Here is a 17,151-nt window from a genome sequence, read left to right as displayed (position 1 = left end):
CATGTAAACTTCCCCTTTTTACTTTCTCTAAGTACCATTATGTTTTATATAAACATTTCAATTAAAATGACTCTTTGGAGACACTGACAGGAGTAAGGGTTTCAGAGAGTACGGGAAGTGAAAGGGGGAGGGTGGGTAGAGGAAGGCATTAATGATTGTATAGCCCCACCCGATGGAATTAAACAACCGAAATGTATGGGAAGGGATATATTGGAATCAGTAAGTAAAAATATTAATTAAAAATTTAAAAAATGACTCTTCTAAGGATGGAAAGTTAGAACTTGAATCCAGAGGAGCTTCATTATTGTACTTAGATTGTAGTCCTTGCTGGTATTTCAATAATCAGGCTTGACCGTGTACAGTGTGTCCATAATGCAGTGACAATGATGTTCATAAACCACACACTTATAAAAATATTACTTTAATTTTTATTTGTGATATTATAAATTGTGATGTTATACCAGTAATGAAAAGAGCATTATTTCCAATCTCGATACTCAACAATGTCAGTCATTTTTATTAATAAACATCTCTAAACCTAGAATCCCTGCCATCTAGTTGACTTTGACTCACAGCTGTGAGTTTCTGAGGCTAGCTCTTTTCCAGAGTAGTAAGCCCCATCTTTCCTCTCATGAAGCAGGTAGATGGTGGTTTTGACTATGTGGTTATTGGCAGCCCAATGCAAGATCACTATACCACAAGGCTCCTTATTAGTTAGTAGTGGTTTATTTTATACTTCTGATTACTATCTAGAAGCCCTGGTTGGTTTTGCATTGGACTGCTAATCATAAGGTATGCAGTTTGAAACCACTAGTGGTTCCTCAGGAGAAAGATGAGGATTTTTACTCCCGTAAAGAGTTAGTCTCAGAAACTTTCGGACAGTTCTACCCTGCCCTGTTTGGTCACCCTGAGTCTGAATAGACTGGATGGCAGTGAGTTTTTATTTAATCTCTTAGCCATGTGAACATTTATGGTGGAGGCCATAAAATGCGTACATATTTCCTTATTCTTTTTCCCTGAGCTCAGCTGTAGTATGATGTAGTTAAGTTGGCCCCAACTCCTAGTGACCCTTGTGTATAACAGAACTAAACAGTGCCAGGTACTGCACTATCATCACAGTTACTGTTCTGTTTGATCCCTTTAATTGCAGCCACTCTTGTGGATCTTCTTCTTTTTTGCTGACTCCCTTCTTTACCAAGCATGATGTCTTTTCCAAGGACCGGTCTCTTCTGATAACATGTCCAAAGTATGTGAGAATGAAGCCTTGTCTCTAAGGAACATTCTGGCTGTACTTCATATATACAAGACAGATTTATTTGTTCTTCTGGTAGCCCACTGTACTTTAAATCTTCTTCACCAACATCATAATTCAAATGTATTCATTCTTCTGCAGTCTTCCTTCTTCATTTTTCAGCTTGCACATTCATATGAGGTGATTGAAAATACTATGGTGTGGGTCAGCTGCACCTTAATTCTCAAAGTGACATCCTTGCTCTTAAACACTTTAAAGAGGTCTTGCACAGCACATTTACCTAATGTGCCATTTGATCTCTTGACTGCTGTTTTGATGAGTATTGATTGTGGATCTAAGCAGAATGAAATCCTTAAAACCTTCAACCTTTACTCTTTATTGTAATGTTATTGTTGTTCCACTTGTGAGACTTTTAAAAAACATTTTATTAGGAGCTCGTAAGATATTATTACAATTCAAAGTTCCATTAGATTAGCGGTTCTCAACCTGCGAGTCGTGATGCTTTTAGGGGGTGAACGACCCTTTCACAGGGGTCTTCCGACAACATGAGGAACTGTATTAAAGGGTGGCAGCATTAGGAAGATTGAGAACCACTGCATTAGATCAAGCATAATTGTACAATTGCTGGAATCATTTTCACTACATTTTCCTTTTTCTCAAACTACTTGATATCAGCTCCTCTTTTGTCTTCTCCCCCACCCTACCACCCTCTTGAACTCTTTAATATATTCTATATTCTTATCATTTAAAAAATTTTTATTGGGGGCTTATACAACTCTTATCAAGCTCCATACATCCATTCATTGTGTCAAGCACATTTGTACATTTATTGCTATCATCATTCTCACAAACATTTTTCTCTCTACTTGAGCCCTTGGTACTCAGCTCCTCATTTTTTCCCCTCCCTCTCCCACCTTCCCTCCCTTGCAAACCTTTGATGATTTATAAATTATTTTTCATGTCTTAACACTGACTAATGTCTCCCTCACCTACTTTTCTGTTGTCCATCCCCCAGGGAGGGGGTTATATGTAGATCTTTGTGATCGGTTTCCCCCTTTTCCCCAACCTTTCCCTCTCCTCCTGGTATCGCTACTCTCATTATTAGTCCTGAGGGGTTTATCTGTCCTGGATTCCCTGTGTTTCCAGCTCTTATCTGTACCAGTGTACATGCTCTGGTCTAGTGGATTTATAAGGTAGAAATGGGATCATGATGGTGGTGGGGGTGGGGGAAAGCATTAAAGAAGTAGAGGAAAGTTATATGTTTCAATGGTGTTATACTGCACCCTGACTGACTCGTCTCCGCTCCACAACCCTTCTGTAAGGGGATGTCCACTTGCCTACAGATAGGCTTTGGGTCTCTGCTCTGCACTCCCTCATTCAGTGATATGATTTTTTGTCTTGGGTCTTTGATGCCTGATACCTGGTAGACCTGCAGAGATAATATGCACAAAAAAACAAGCCAGAGCAAAACAAAAACAGCAAAGTCCAACAACAAGAAAAAGAAGCTTGTAAATAATTCAAGGTCTGTTTGTTGGCCTTTAGGAGTGTTTTCCAGTGGAGTCTGATGGGGCGCCACACCCTGGCCCCAAAGACTATGTTTGGTATTCCCTGGGGACTTTGTTGCTCTGTTCCCCTTGCTGTTCTGTTGCACACCCTTAGTGTTTCACCTCAGTGTGGTGGGGTCAGATAAGATGCAATTACTGCATTGTGTCTCCAGTGTTTTCCCCCATAGAGCTATGGGTCAGTGAGGGATGTCATGTCTTGTAGTTGGGCCAGCCCTATGGTCCTCTCTGTGCTTTAGGTGCTCTGAGTGGGAATATCGTCCTCAGGACTTGGTGGGCCAGGATGTGCTCTACTCTGTCTTCCTTCCCCGTTATTTGCTCCCGTGTGCTCTGATCAGACATGTCCCTCTCCCTGAGCTATAACTTCGGTGCTGTCCTGTGAAGTGAATTCTTCTGCGGGGAGGGTATGCTTGTCCACATAGTTGGAATTGGGGCTATTATTACTATTTTTGACATAATTTATACAATCCCATGTATCCATTCATGTATCCAAAATGAAATTCTTAACACCTTCAACCTTTACTCTTTTTATTATAATGTTGTCTTTTAGTCCACTTGTGAGACTTTTTTTTACATTGAGTTGAAATTCATACTGAAGTCTGTCATCTTTTATTTTGATATGCACACACTTCAAGTCCTCCTTGATTTCAGCAAACAAGATTGTGTCATTTGTATATTTCAGATTGTTCATAAGCTTTTAAAGTGGGATCCATATGCACTAATCATTTTTAAAGTGTGTTCTTTTTGGACAAAGTTTGTCATATCTATGGGTAAACACGTTAATTGATTTTTGTTCTAGGGGAAAAAGATCTCAAATGATCAAACTCCAATAAAACCCAAACTTGCTGACATTAAGTTGATTGTAACCCACAGTGACCCTATAGGACAGGGTTGAGTTGCCTCTCTGGACTCCAAGACTGTAAAACTTTATGGAAGTAAAAAACCTCATGTTTCTCTCTCGGAGTAGCTGGATGGTTTCAAACTATTGACCTTGTAAGCAGCCAAACTCGTAACCCACTATACTACAGAGACCTCTTTATTAAGTCTTAAAAAGAACAAAGACAAAGACGGAAATAAAAGAATCATTCGCATGAGGGAGGCCATCAGCATCATAGATAATAAAATTGGTTGAAAAGTCATGATTGGCAGCAGATGAATCCATCAGTCACAGGCAGGACTACAGAAGCGGGAAAGGGATCAGGATTGTGTTACATACGTTGGCTTATACAGAGTAGAAAAAGTTTTCAGGATTGATGTAAAGCCTTCTGACCACCAGTCCTTGTATGACTCATGACTTTGTGATCTTAGAAGTCTTAGCAATCCATTTTCAAAAACACTTTACTTAAGTGCAAAATATTTTACCTTGCTGATCAATGGCAAGAACTCAGTGGATGCTGAATCTACATAGAGACTCAAAATGGCTTTAGGATTCTCAAAACTGTAGCCTTCAAGAACCTCCAAAAGCAAACCCATATTCGCTGCGATTGAGTGGAATCCAACTATAGTGTAGAGTAGTGCTGCCCCTGTGAGTGTCCAAGAGGGCACATCTTCCTGGGAGTTGAAAGGCTCACCTTTCTCCTGTGGATCAGCTAGTGGTTTCTGAATTGCTGATTTTGTATTTAGCAGTCCAGTGAGTAACCCACTATGCCATTCAGGGCTCCTTTCATAAACCTGGTGCTTAGAATTTAAGCTCTAATATAATTTCCACGATATTGTGAAGATAAAATTGTCTTTGCTTTTGGAGTTTGCCTGGAGAGTTGCTTGAAATTTCTCAATTGGTGCGTTTTTGAAGTCTGGAACACATACTTGGTGTTAAAAGACCCTGCTTTCTTTCCTTGGACACTGGATGAGGACATAGGACACTGGATGAGGACATAGAAAATGCTACTGAGAAAAATAGCCCAGTGTTCTTACTGTTGAAAAGGGAAGTGAGAGAGCATATCTAATTTAATTTATATTGATTAAAATCTTTGGACTTTGTTGTAATGAAAGTATACATGATCCATTTGAAATGGCTTTCCCATTATTAAAATATCTTGTGAACGACCCAGTTCTTTAAGTGATAATCCTTAATATAAGCATATATCCTTGTTTTAATAGGTATCAAACATGATGGAACCATGTGTGATACCTGCCGCCAACAACCTATCATTGGCATTCGATGGAAATGTGCCGAGTGTACAAATTATGATTTGTGCACAGTTTGCTATCATGGAGATAAACATCATTTAAGACATCGCTTTTATAGAATTACTACACCAGGAAGTGAACGGTAAGGAAGACAATTGTTTTCTTTAATAAGAATTCATTGCATGTCATTTTTATACTGTTTAACTTAAAAAATAAAAGCATTGGAAGGTAGTTTCTGATATCTGGTTTATTGCCAGGAGATCACAGATAAAAGACTAGATAAAAGTGGACCTGGTCTGTAAATATAGGCATAAAAACTCATTGCCATTGGGTTGTGATTCTGACTCATGGCCACCCTATATAAAGAGTAGAATTGTCCCTGTGTATTTCCAACACTATAGAAATCCGTATCATATCGTTGTGTGCTCACCTCCATGATATGATCGCTGAAGACAAATGGGTGCATAAGCAAATGTGGTGAAGAAAGCTGATGGTGCCTGGCTATCAAAAGATATAGCATCTGGGGTCTTAAAGGTGTGAAGGTAAACAAGTGGCCATCTAGCTCAGAAGCAACAAAGCCCACATGGAAGAAGCACTCCAGCCTGTGCGATCACAAGGTGTCTATGGGATTAGGTATCAGGCATCATCAAAACAAAAAAAATCTTAGTGAATGAGGTGGGGAGTGTAGACCCAAAGCCCATTTGTAGGCCCCTGGAGAATCCCTTGATCCCCTTGCAGAGGGTTCTTGGGGAGGAGACATGATAGCTAGTCAGGGTGCGATGTAGCAACGATGAAAAATACAACTTTCCTCTAGTTCCTAAATGCTTCCTCCTCCTTACCTCACCCACCACTATCATGATCCCAATTCTCCCTTGCAAGTCTGGCTAGACCAGAGGATGTACACTGGTACAGATAGGAACTGGAAACACAGGGAATCCAGGGTGGATGATCCCTTCAGGACCAGTGGTGTGAGTGGCAATACTGGTAGCGTAGAGGGAGGGTGGGTTGGAAAGGGAAACCGATTACAAGGATCTACATGTGACCTCCTCCCTGGGGGACGGACAACAGAAAAGTGGGTGAAAGGGAGACATCAGACAGTGCAAGATATGACAAAATAATAATTTATAAATTATCAAGGGCTTATGAGGGAGTGGGGAGCCGGGAGGGTGGGTAAAAAATGAGGACCTGATGCCAGGGGTTTAATAGAGAGCAAATGTTTTGAGAATGATGAGGGCAATGAATGTACAAATGTGCTTTATACAGTTGATGTATGTATGGATTATGATAAGAGTTGTGTGAGCCCCTAATAAAATGATTTAAAAAAAAAGAAAAGAAAATACCAGGAATAAACAAACAAACAAACAAATATATTTTTATCAAGGGGGAAAGAAAGAAATCCATGTCTTTCTCTGGAGGAGCAGTTGGTAGTTTCTAATTGCCGATCTTGTGGTTACCAGCCAGCAGTGTAGCCACTATGCAACTAGGACTCATATAAATACATGTTGGTTGCATGTATGTACATGCATACGTACATGCATACATACATGCATACATACATCAGAGTATTACAGGTTCAATTCCATACCATTATAGTAAAATCAATATTGTAGTAAAACAAATCACAAATATATTTTGTCATTTCCCAGTGCTTACAAAAGCTTTGTTTACTTTATACTGTAATCCATTAAAGCAGCCCTGGTGAGGTTATAGGTTAGTTTGTTTGGCTTCCAACCTCAAAGTTGGCTGTTCAAACCCAGCAGCTGCTCTTTGGGAGAAAGATGAGGTTGTTTCTGTAACAATTTGCAGTTGACGCTGGCAATGTATAATAGCCTATGGGAAAGTTGGAAATATGATTATCACCAAAATGTGAAGTACAGAGACATGAAGTGAGCACACATTGCTGGAACAAATGGCACTAGCAGGCTTGCCTGATGCAGGGTTTCCTTCAACTTTAAATTTGTGAAAAACAGTACCTGTGAGTGCAGTGTGGCAGAGCACAGTAAAATGTGGTCATGCCTCTAGTGAGAGTTCTGTGAAGATGGAACTGATAGGCTAAGATAGCCCTTCTATCGCTTTGATACGCTGTGTTCCTCAACATTTGCAAGTGCAAAGGTAGCAGAAGAAACGCTGATTATTTCCTTCTCACTGTGTCTTTACTATGTCTTTTGCTACCAGATGAACATTGGGCTCACTGATTGTGTCAAAAGGCATTTGGCTGATTACCACAGGTTGGCAGTTCAAACGCACTGGTGGCTCTGTGGGAAGGCTATCTTTTTCTGTAAAGGTTTATCGTCTTTGAAACCCTATCTAGAGTTTCTCTGAATTTTAATTGACTCGATGTCAATTGTTGGTTGGTAGCGACTATATTTTTTGCAGATTCAGATATCATTAAGACATGGTATCCTTAAAGACTTTTTAAGTTGAGGAAAATAACGAATTAACAGTGATTGTTGTGAAATGTTTGCAGTGTGGTAGACATGTGTTACGTGGATTAGAAGCAGAGAGAGAAACATTGTTAATGGCTGCAGTGTTTCAGGAGATGGGATCTTGTGTGGATCTGGATAACAGTGCATAGAAGCAAGACTTGGGAAAGGCATAGGGACTAGTAGAATGGAATTCGGAATCAGAATGCGCTTACCCTGCCCTTTCTTTATTTACACCGTGATTTTTTTCTTTCACATTATGTTTAAAGTTGAAATAAAAAGATAGAAAAATGAAGTAACACACAAAGAAAATTATTTTGATTATAAGATATTGTACAATAAGGGATAGTGACTGGAGAACAGAGCTGGCTCGTTCTCTTTAGAATTTTTTTCAAGGTCTGTGATCATCTGCAAGTATGCAGACTTGTGTAAGTAAACTCTGGGGCTTACCAAACAGCTCACTCATAGTGGCCCTGTGTAGGCTCTCTGACACCTCAGATAACTCTGTCAGGGAGCAGTTAGCCGTATTCTTCTCCGGAGGAATGGTTGGTGGGTTTGAGCCACCATCTTTGTGGTTAGCAGTCTTATGTTTAACCACAGTGCCATCTTGACTCCTTTTGGAGATAGTTTATGTAGGTCAAATCAGGTTACAGTTGTACGAGGGGGCACTAAAAGGTTTGTGGAAAAATGGAGTTAAAAGGTCATGCATGGGTTTTTCCATGAATGTTTTGAAACTTTATCACTTTTTACTTGGTTTACATAGTATGCTAAAATTTTTCAAGTTGGGTAATTTCAAACAAATATCTAGGCTTTTGTTTAAAATGGTGAATGCCAAGATGATCTGATATGTAAACCCCAACCTAATTCGCATGCACCCCCAAAACAAACAAACAGACAGACAAACAAAACCTTATGGATTCTTAAAACAAACACACAGACTGGAAAATTTCTCTTTATTTGGATCTGCCTGCATTTGTTCATGACAACTGACTGAAGCAGAGGAACACCTTCAGTCTTCGATAAATCATGCTGTGTAATTCACCAAAGTCCCTACCACTCTTTGCTGGTTTCCTAACCCTGAGGCCAAGTGCCACTTGCCATTTATCATTGCAACCGTTGAATATTTTAATTTGTATTGACATTACTGATTACTTGCCTGGTAGCCAGGAGGTTTTGAGTCCGCCACCTTCAATGTAGTGAGGAGTATGTTGTTGTTAGTTACCTTTAATCTGTTAGAGACCCACTGCAATGCCATGTGTGCAAAGTAGAACTGTCCCATAGGACTTTAGCAATTCCCCAGGACCGTTTCCAGAGGTAGTTTTGGGTGGGCCCAGCAGACCCAGTTATTTAACTGTTTGCACCATAATTTTTAACTCACTGTTATCAAATTGATTATGGCTCTAGTACTCCTATTCGATAGAATTGAATGGTTTCCTAGGGTTTCAGAGACTATAAATCATTGTGGGAGCTAACAGCCTCATCTTTCTCCCCAGAGTTACTGATGGGTTAGAACTGCTGACCTGGTGGTTAGTAGTGCTCATTGTGTTAATCCGCTATGTCACCAGGGCACCTTGTTTGCTCCTTAGTCACACCCGAAATGGTTGGATCAGGTTTAGCAGCAGCACCTCTGTTACTTGTTAACTTTTGTGATACTTCTTTGGGACTCGGTTTCTTTATATGTAAAATGAATAATACAACATATCTTTCTCCTAATATGTGTAGCACACTTAGCATTTATATCAGTGCTTTTACACATAAGAAAAGCTTAGTAAATGTTAACTAATGTCACTGTCACCACCTGTGGGATGTAAAAGATAGTCTTTTATCATACTACTGTTAGTACGTAATCAGAACAATGAAAAATGTTTCATTTATAATCTTATTTTAAAAATAAATTATTGTTCTCTATTTTTATGTAATCCTAAAAAGAAATCATTTTATTTTTAGGGTTCTGTTAGAATCTCGCAGAAAATCTAAGAAGATTACAGCCAGAGGAATCTTTGCCGGCGCCAGGGTGGTGCGAGGCGTAGACTGGCAGTGGGAAGATCAAGATGGTGGAAACGGGCGAAGGGGAAAGGTAAAAGCTTTATATCCATTCATTGTGTTATTCTAGTTATATGTCCAGAAGACTTTTATTACTATTATAAATGACTTTCTCAACCAAATTTTTTTCTGTGCTACTAATAATATTTTTTAAAGTCTTACTATTTTTTTTATCCTGAAAGAAAAAAGATTGTTCTTGTTGTGTTGTAAACATTAACATTCCCTGGGAAGGTGATCGGTGCATCTTAACCTTTTTGTCCTCAGGTTTCCTGTTGCCTTCTAGTTGCCAGAATGCTTTTCTGGAATCCCTTTTGAACCAGTATCTCATGCCCTCAGCTTTCCTATTATTGAAGTATCATTTGAATTGTTTTGCGTTCCATTACAGCAGAGGCCGGCCTCCTTCTGATAGGTACTGTCACATATTCCATGAACACTTACTCTGTGACCTTTCCCAGGTAACAGATAGAGCACTCTAAGGGGTCACTTCAAGTAATAGGTCTAAAGAGAATTTTGTATCATTGTTTTCCTGGGGTGGGACATCCAGAGATATTTGTTAAGGGAGTTGTTGTTTTTGCTTATTTTGGACATCATCTTACTTTGATTAGCCTTTCATTGATTCAACCAATCAACAGATGAGTGTGTATAATCCCTCCTGTCCTCGATACTGGATGTACTGGAATGAGTCATGTTTCACATTTCAAACTTTGGTATCAATCACTGCTAACCTTTCTGGAAAATGAGGAAAGGGAGGACTTCAAGCTTGAGGAGTAATGATTTTAAAGTCTTCACAGCAATTCAGAAGCTCCTTGATAAAGACTTCATGCTCTGTAAATTGTTTTGACTTAAAAATTTTTGACATCAACTTTTTGAAATACAAGTTTTCTGAATTCAGAGTGCTGCTATATTGGGTTCATTTTAGTAATCTTTAGGTTGACTATTTGGAAGTCAGACAGATATATTTTAACCACTTAAATACCGTATTGCCGTGTTTTAGTTTGAGCAGCTCTGGTGGGGCAATGATTAAGTGCTCAGTTGCTAAACAGAGGTTAGCTGTTTTTACTCAGCTGTGCTGAGGGAGAAAGATGGGCAGATGGGACAGTGTGCCACTGTGAAGATTTATGGAGCAGTTTGACTCTATCCTATGGGACACTGTGAGTTGGAATTCACTTGATGGCAATGGATTTTTTTTAAATTAAGGAAACTGACATTTGCTCTTTAAAAATATCAACACATATACTTTCCTGGCAGGGGAGACACCATGATCACGAAGGTGGTTTTCCCAGGGCGAGGCTCATCTGTTGCACTCCGGATTTGCTGACCCCTGCGATTTCCCTAAATGTGGGAAACTCGACTGCATAATTTATGGCCATGGGGGACTGCATCTGTGTTTTCCCCTGCATTTAATTAAAACAAACAAACAAAAAATCAACACATGAGAATCTATATAAAATCTCTGTGAGGGATGGACAACAGAAAAGTGGGTGAAGGAAGACGTCAGACAGTGTAAGATATGGCAAAATAATAATTATTTTAAAATTATCAAGGGTTCATGAGGGGCGGAGTGGGGAGGGAGGGGAAAAATGAGCTGAGACCAAGGGCTCAAGTAGAAGGCAGATGTTTTGAGAATGATGATGGCAGTGGGTGTGCAGATGTGCTTGACACAGTGGATGTATGTATAGATTGTGACTAGAGTTCTATGAGCCTCCAATAAAATGATTTAAAAAAAAATCAACACATCTACTTGAACTTTTGTTATATGCAGAGATGTGTTCCATATTGCGGATGTCACAGCAGAGGAGATGTTGTTGTTAATCTTGCTGTCTACATTCTACTTCGAGGAGATAGAAAAACCAGAAGTTGTATCGGATTCTTGTTACTGTAATGTGGTCTGTGGGCCAGCAGTGTTGGAGTCACCTGATACTTTGTTGGAAATGTGATGGTCCCCTTCCTCTTCTAAACTAGGACCCTAATATTAGCAAGATCTGTAGGTCATTTGTATGCACATTAAAGTTTGATAAGTAATACTGTATAAAGGAAAACAGAAATGTGAATTTGGAAAAGGTATCTTTGGATGGACGAACCATAACTTGGCAAGTTAATGACATCGTTGTGACTATTAAAGAATAGGTATCCCTTTGGGGTGGGGACAGAAACAACCTAGCATCAGCACATAAAAACCCAAACCAAACGTACTGCCATCTAACCCTATATATAGGGTTTGTGAAATTATTAATCTCTACAGCTGACGTAGTGGTTGGAATCCTGTCTTCTAATCCTGAGTCCCACTAGAGTCCCAGCAAGTGCAGCTTGGACTGAATGTTAGCTCCTACGCACCTCTTCAGCTAGATCAGTGGTTCTCAACCTTCGTCATGCCGCAACCCTATAATACAGTTCCTCATGTTGTGGTGACCCCTCAACCATAAAATTATTTTCGTTGCTATTTCTTAACTGTAATTTTGCTACTGTTAGGAATTGGGCCACCTTTGTGAAAGGGTCATTTGATCCCCAAAGGGGTTGCGACCCACAGGTTGAGAACCGCTGAGCTAGATACCTTGTGCAGTGAGCAGCTTTCTCATCCACTCAAAGCAGAACTCTATTACACACATATAAAAATACATAACATGTATGGGAACGTTTAAGGAATATAAGATGAACGCTTATATTTCTACTACACAACAGAACCTAGACAGGTTGTCTTCAATGTTAGATACCCAGGTTGCTTTGTGTTATTTGATTCCAAGTTTACCCTGATTTGCCTCAGTGTTTTTATGAATTGAACCCTAAAAATAGTAGTTACAACTGAAGTTATTTAGATATATACTTTTGTGATTTTATTTTAAAGTACTTGTTTCTTTTTGTGATTAAGAAATAGAACATTAGGAGGACATTTAAATGTCTTCTCTGTGCCCTTTCCAACTGTAAGCTCCCCAATATAACCGTCTTCCTGATTTTTATATTTATCCTCCCTTGCTTTTTTATGTTGTGTTAAACTTACGGTTTAATTTTTCAAAATCCAAGTAGCAAGCACAAATCTAGCTTTTGTAAATACAAGACAGGATTACCATTTTTAGAATGAAGCTTCCAGAAGAAGATGAACTGGAAAGAGTCCCTGGCACAACTTGTCTTGCTTGCCAGCTTTCCTAACAAACCCTCTTAATCGTGAGTGTTGTCTGTGAGTTCTGTGTGGTCATTGCTTCTCTGGAGTTTACAGGAGTCCTGTTGGCAAGGCAGTGGGCAAAGTCCTTAGTGAGGTCAAGGAAGCATAACTCAACCCACACAGACATGAGGCAGGGGGCATAAGTATGGGCTGAATGCTGGGCATTTGGCAGGAATATGGTCAGAGGGAGTTGCCGTGTAACTTTTGCTTCTAAGCTTACTATTGTTAGCTAAAAGCAAAGAGGTTTGAAAGCACTAGTTGATAACAGTGAAAGATTATAGACTTCGTTATAGGCTATACTCAACATAAGGAAAACAAAAAAGGTCCTTAAAACTGGACCAATAACAAACATCATAACTGGAGAAAAAAATTTAAGTTGTCAAGGATTTCATTTTACTTGGATTGACAGTCAACATTTTTAATCCCCTCATGTGAAAAGTGGTCAGTGAATAAGGAAGACTAGAGAAGAATGGTTGCATTTGAATTATGGTGCTGGTGAAGAATACCATGAATTGCCAAAACAAAAATATCTGCCTTAAAAAAGCAGTATAGTCAACATATTTCTTGGGATAAACATGATGAGACTTTGTCTTATGTTTATTGGACATATTATTAGGAAGGACCAGCGTTGGAAAAGGACATCATGCTAGGTACATAGAGAGAGAAAAAAGGAAAGATTCTGAACAAAATGTATTGGCCCAGTGGCTGCAACAATGGGTTCAAACAACAGTTGTGAGAATAATGCGGGTCTGGGCAGTACTTCACTCTGGTGTATATACAGGCAGTATGATTAGAACTGACTGGATGGGCATGCAACAACACCAAAGAAACAGCAATAAAACTTAATCATGTGCTCACCTTCCTGACATGATCGCTGAAGACAATGGATGCATAAACAAAAGTGGTGAAGAAAGCTGATGGTGCCTGGCTATCAAAAAATATCGCATCTGGGGTCTTAAAGGCTTGAAGGTAAGCAAGCAGCCATCTAGCTTAGAAGCAGCAAAGTCCACATGGAAGAAGCACACCAGCCTGTGTGATCATGAGGTGTCTATGGGATCAGGTATCAGCCATCAAAGAGCAAAAAATCCTATCATTGTGAATGAGGGGAAGTGCAGAATGGCGACCCAAAGCCCATCTGTAGGCAACTGGACATCCCCTTACAGAAGGGTCACAAGGAAGAGACGAGCCAGTCAGGGTACAGTATCGCCCCGATGAAACATACAACTTTCCTTTAGTTCTTTAATGCTTTCCCCCCCGCCCCCTCACTATCATGATCCCAATTCTCTCTTATACATCTGGCTAGACCAGAACATGTACAAAGGTACAGATTAGAGCTGGAAACACAGGGAGTCTGGGACAGATAAACTCCTCAGGACCAATATTGAGAGCCAATGATACCAGGAGGGTAAAGGGCAGGTGGTGGGGTAGAAAGAGGGAACTGATCAGAAGGATCTACATATAATCCCCTCCCTGGGGGATGGACAGCAGAAAAGTGGGTGAAGGGAGACGTCAGACATGACAAAATAATAATTTATAAATTATCAAGGGTTCTTGAAGGAGAAGGGGTGGGAACGTAGGGGAATACGTGAGCTGATACCAAGGGCTCAAGTAGAAAGAAAATGATTTGAGAATGATGATGTGCAAATGTGCTTGACACAATGGATGTATGGATTGTGATAAAAGAGTTATATAAGCTCCCAATAAAATGATTTAAAAGGAGAAAACAAAACAAAACCTTTATCATGGTCTACCTCAAATTTTTTGGAGTAGGTTAAAGCAGAGTGTGTTGTGGTGTGAGTTGAGAGGCCCTGGATGCCTACCTGACCGGAAATGGTGGTGGGTAGGTAGAGGAAAGCTTGAGAACTTATAAGTACATTTGAGAAAGATGGTCAGGTAACATTATGTCAGTAAAAATACAGGTGGCATTTGTCCTTTGGTGCTATGATCCTTCATCATGGTTGTCTGCAATTTAGACAGGATGCCATCAACGTTAGGTACCTAGCAATCATCCTGGAGCTCCCGTTGCAGGCTTGCTGTCATTGTCTTTGCCTTCCTGGATGACCACAGCCTCCTGGCTGTGTCTCGTGTTAGTTGTATCCCATGACTTCCTCATTTTTCTCTTTCTTGTAGAACATACATTCTAGTAACTTTTTTGGAAAGAGTTCATGAGAAATAAAATTTTAATCATTTTATTCTGAAAACTTTATATTTTTACTACACTTGATCATGGTCAGAGGCATGGGAATCATTTTTTTAACTGCTTTTGATGGCTGTTGCTGTTAACATGAAGCCATATAACTTTCTGTATTTTTATTATTTTGCTGCTTTCTCTTTTGAATAAAAAGACATATTTATGGCTTTGAGTCATGAGTATTAACATTTTTGGTTTGTTATGATTTAACCCATGTTACATTTTAAGAACAAAACAAGGAAAAACAATTGGGGCAGGGAATGTATGGATGTGCTTTATACAATTGATGTATGTATATGTATGGATTGTGATAAGAGTTGTATGAGTCCCTAATAAAATGTAAAAAAAGAAAAGAGGAGAAAAAAATGATTAGGGCAAAGACTGTACAGATGTGCTTTATACAATTGATGTGTGTATATGTATGAACTGTGATAAGAATTGTATGAGCCCAATAAATTGTTTAAAAAAAAACACACAAAAAACAAAACACACACACACAAAAAACCAAGGAAAAACAAATGAACCCATCTTGCACATGTGACTCTGAATGAGAGTATGCAAAAAAGGGTCAGAGCCCATGTCTGACCACCTCTGGCTGCTGTCCACAACAACCCAAGGCCAGTTTCCACAAGGCAGAGGTCAGACACACCTCCACCCTTCTTTTACCCTGTTCTGCTTTTGCCCTATTCTGATACCAACTGTTCATCCCACAGCATTCTACTTCTCTGCTGAGTTTGAGAATCTGTTGCAGTGAGCATACAGAATTCACAGACAGTGATTAGGAATTTAGAGGGTTTAAGGTGGTGGTGTGTTATGCGTTGGGCTGCTAACTAAAAGGTCAGCAGTTCAAAACCACCAGTGGCTCCATGAGAGAAAGATGAGGCTTTCTACCCCTGTAAAGAGTTACAGTCTCTGAAATCACAGGGGCAGCTCTACTCTGTTCCATAAGGTCGGCATCTACTCAATGGCAGTGAGTTTTTTTTAAAAAACAAGGTACAAAAAGCCAGAATGAAAAAACATTAAGGATCTAGACATTGATCCATAGCAACACCTCACCTCAGCCAGCAGCCAAATTCTGTCTGTCTCTCTATGATGTTTAGTCTTTCAGCCATGTGGCCCCATGGCCTCTGCCTCTGTGGGCCAGGAAGCTCACCTGCTGCTGCTCCTTACTGTTCCACAGTCTCAGTTGCACAGCCTCTCTCCTCTGTCTCTGTGTGGTGGTTCTGCTGTCTCATGGGTTCTAATCCAGCAGCTTCTGGTGCTTCTGATAGCTGTCACCGCCACTTTAGCCAAGGATATTGAACATGCTCCAACCATGGGTCTTCTTCCTGGATGGTCCGAGTAATCCTTTCACCCAATCATTGGTGGGGGTTATAGGAACATGGATAAAACCCAAAAACTCAATTCCGCCTCATAACGATCCCACAGGACAGAGTAGAACAGATTCTGTGAGTTTCCAAGACTAAATCCTTATGGATGTAGGAAGCCTCATCTTTCTCCTGCAGAGTGGCTGGTGGTTTCTTTCTTCTTTGTTAACATTTGTATTGGCGTGCAGGTCACGTACTTTATAATTCAATAGTATAGTCCTATGGCTGGTGGTTTCAAACTGTTGACATTGTGATTAGCAGCCCAGTGTGTAGCCCACTACCACACCAGGGTGCCTGGAAACATGCAGAGAAGAGCAATGTTAAGAAATTTCACTTCACCCCTAGGAACTTTTGAAGTAGTCTACAGGATAGCGTTGTTTAAGTACGCGGTTGGGACCAAATGTCAGTTTTAGTATCTGAATATTTTTGCTTTTGTATATTAATGAAGAAAATTGTTAACACTTCCCTTTCCCCTTCAGTGCTGGTTGCTCTGTTCCAATGCTCTGATGAAACCCATGTTAATCATGTATAGTGTATTCTTAGAGGGTTTCTTAAGCACTAAAGTTAGTATTTTAAGTGTATTTTTGTTTTGTGAAACATTTGAGTATATCACAATTAAATGTTTTATATAAGTGCACTAGATCATATTTCTGTTGGCTTTTTAAAAAACTATTATGGAAAATTTCATACATATAACACAATAGAGAGGATAGTAGGGGAGCGATGAGCCAATAATGACAGGGAGAGGGGAATAGCAAGTGATCTAAAATTAACAGTGAGAAAGGGTGTAGTGTTCCTGGTCATGTTTGATCAATTGAAATGTATCTGAGAGGAATTACTGAGAGGTGAATGAGGGTTAAACATGATAATGGAGCAGGAGGAAAGAAAAAAAAGGAAAGCATAAGAAAGTAAAAATTGTAGATATAAATATAGATGTTTATATGCAAATATATAAAGATGGGTGTGTTTTTATATATATATGTAAATACAACAAGGAAGCAGGTGAACTTTGGGCTTCTACTTAAT

General features: G+C 39.6%; 1 protein-coding gene and 1 non-coding gene across 2 annotated transcripts in view; both read left to right on the top strand.

Moving 5' to 3' along the window:
* Positions 1-17,151, top strand: part of MIB1 (MIB E3 ubiquitin protein ligase 1) — a 174,137-nt gene that overhangs the window by 27,640 nt on the left and 129,346 nt on the right. Inside the window, exons 2-3 of the mRNA XM_075533030.1 lie at positions 4,915-5,086; positions 9,315-9,444. Coding sequence (XP_075389145.1) covers positions 4,915-5,086; positions 9,315-9,444 — 302 coding nt within the window. The remainder of the gene's footprint in view (positions 1-4,914; positions 5,087-9,314; positions 9,445-17,151) is intronic.
* On the top strand, positions 10,644-10,807 carry LOC142428167 (U1 spliceosomal RNA). Its single transcript, XR_012780139.1, has one exon. It is a non-coding gene; the product is annotated as a U1 spliceosomal RNA (small nuclear RNA).

This window comes from Tenrec ecaudatus, chromosome 15 (genome assembly GCF_050624435.1).
Source record: "Tenrec ecaudatus isolate mTenEca1 chromosome 15, mTenEca1.hap1, whole genome shotgun sequence".
Lineage (NCBI taxonomy): Eukaryota > Metazoa > Chordata > Mammalia > Afrosoricida > Tenrecidae > Tenrec > Tenrec ecaudatus.
This window is presented reverse-complemented; position numbering and strand designations above follow the sequence as displayed.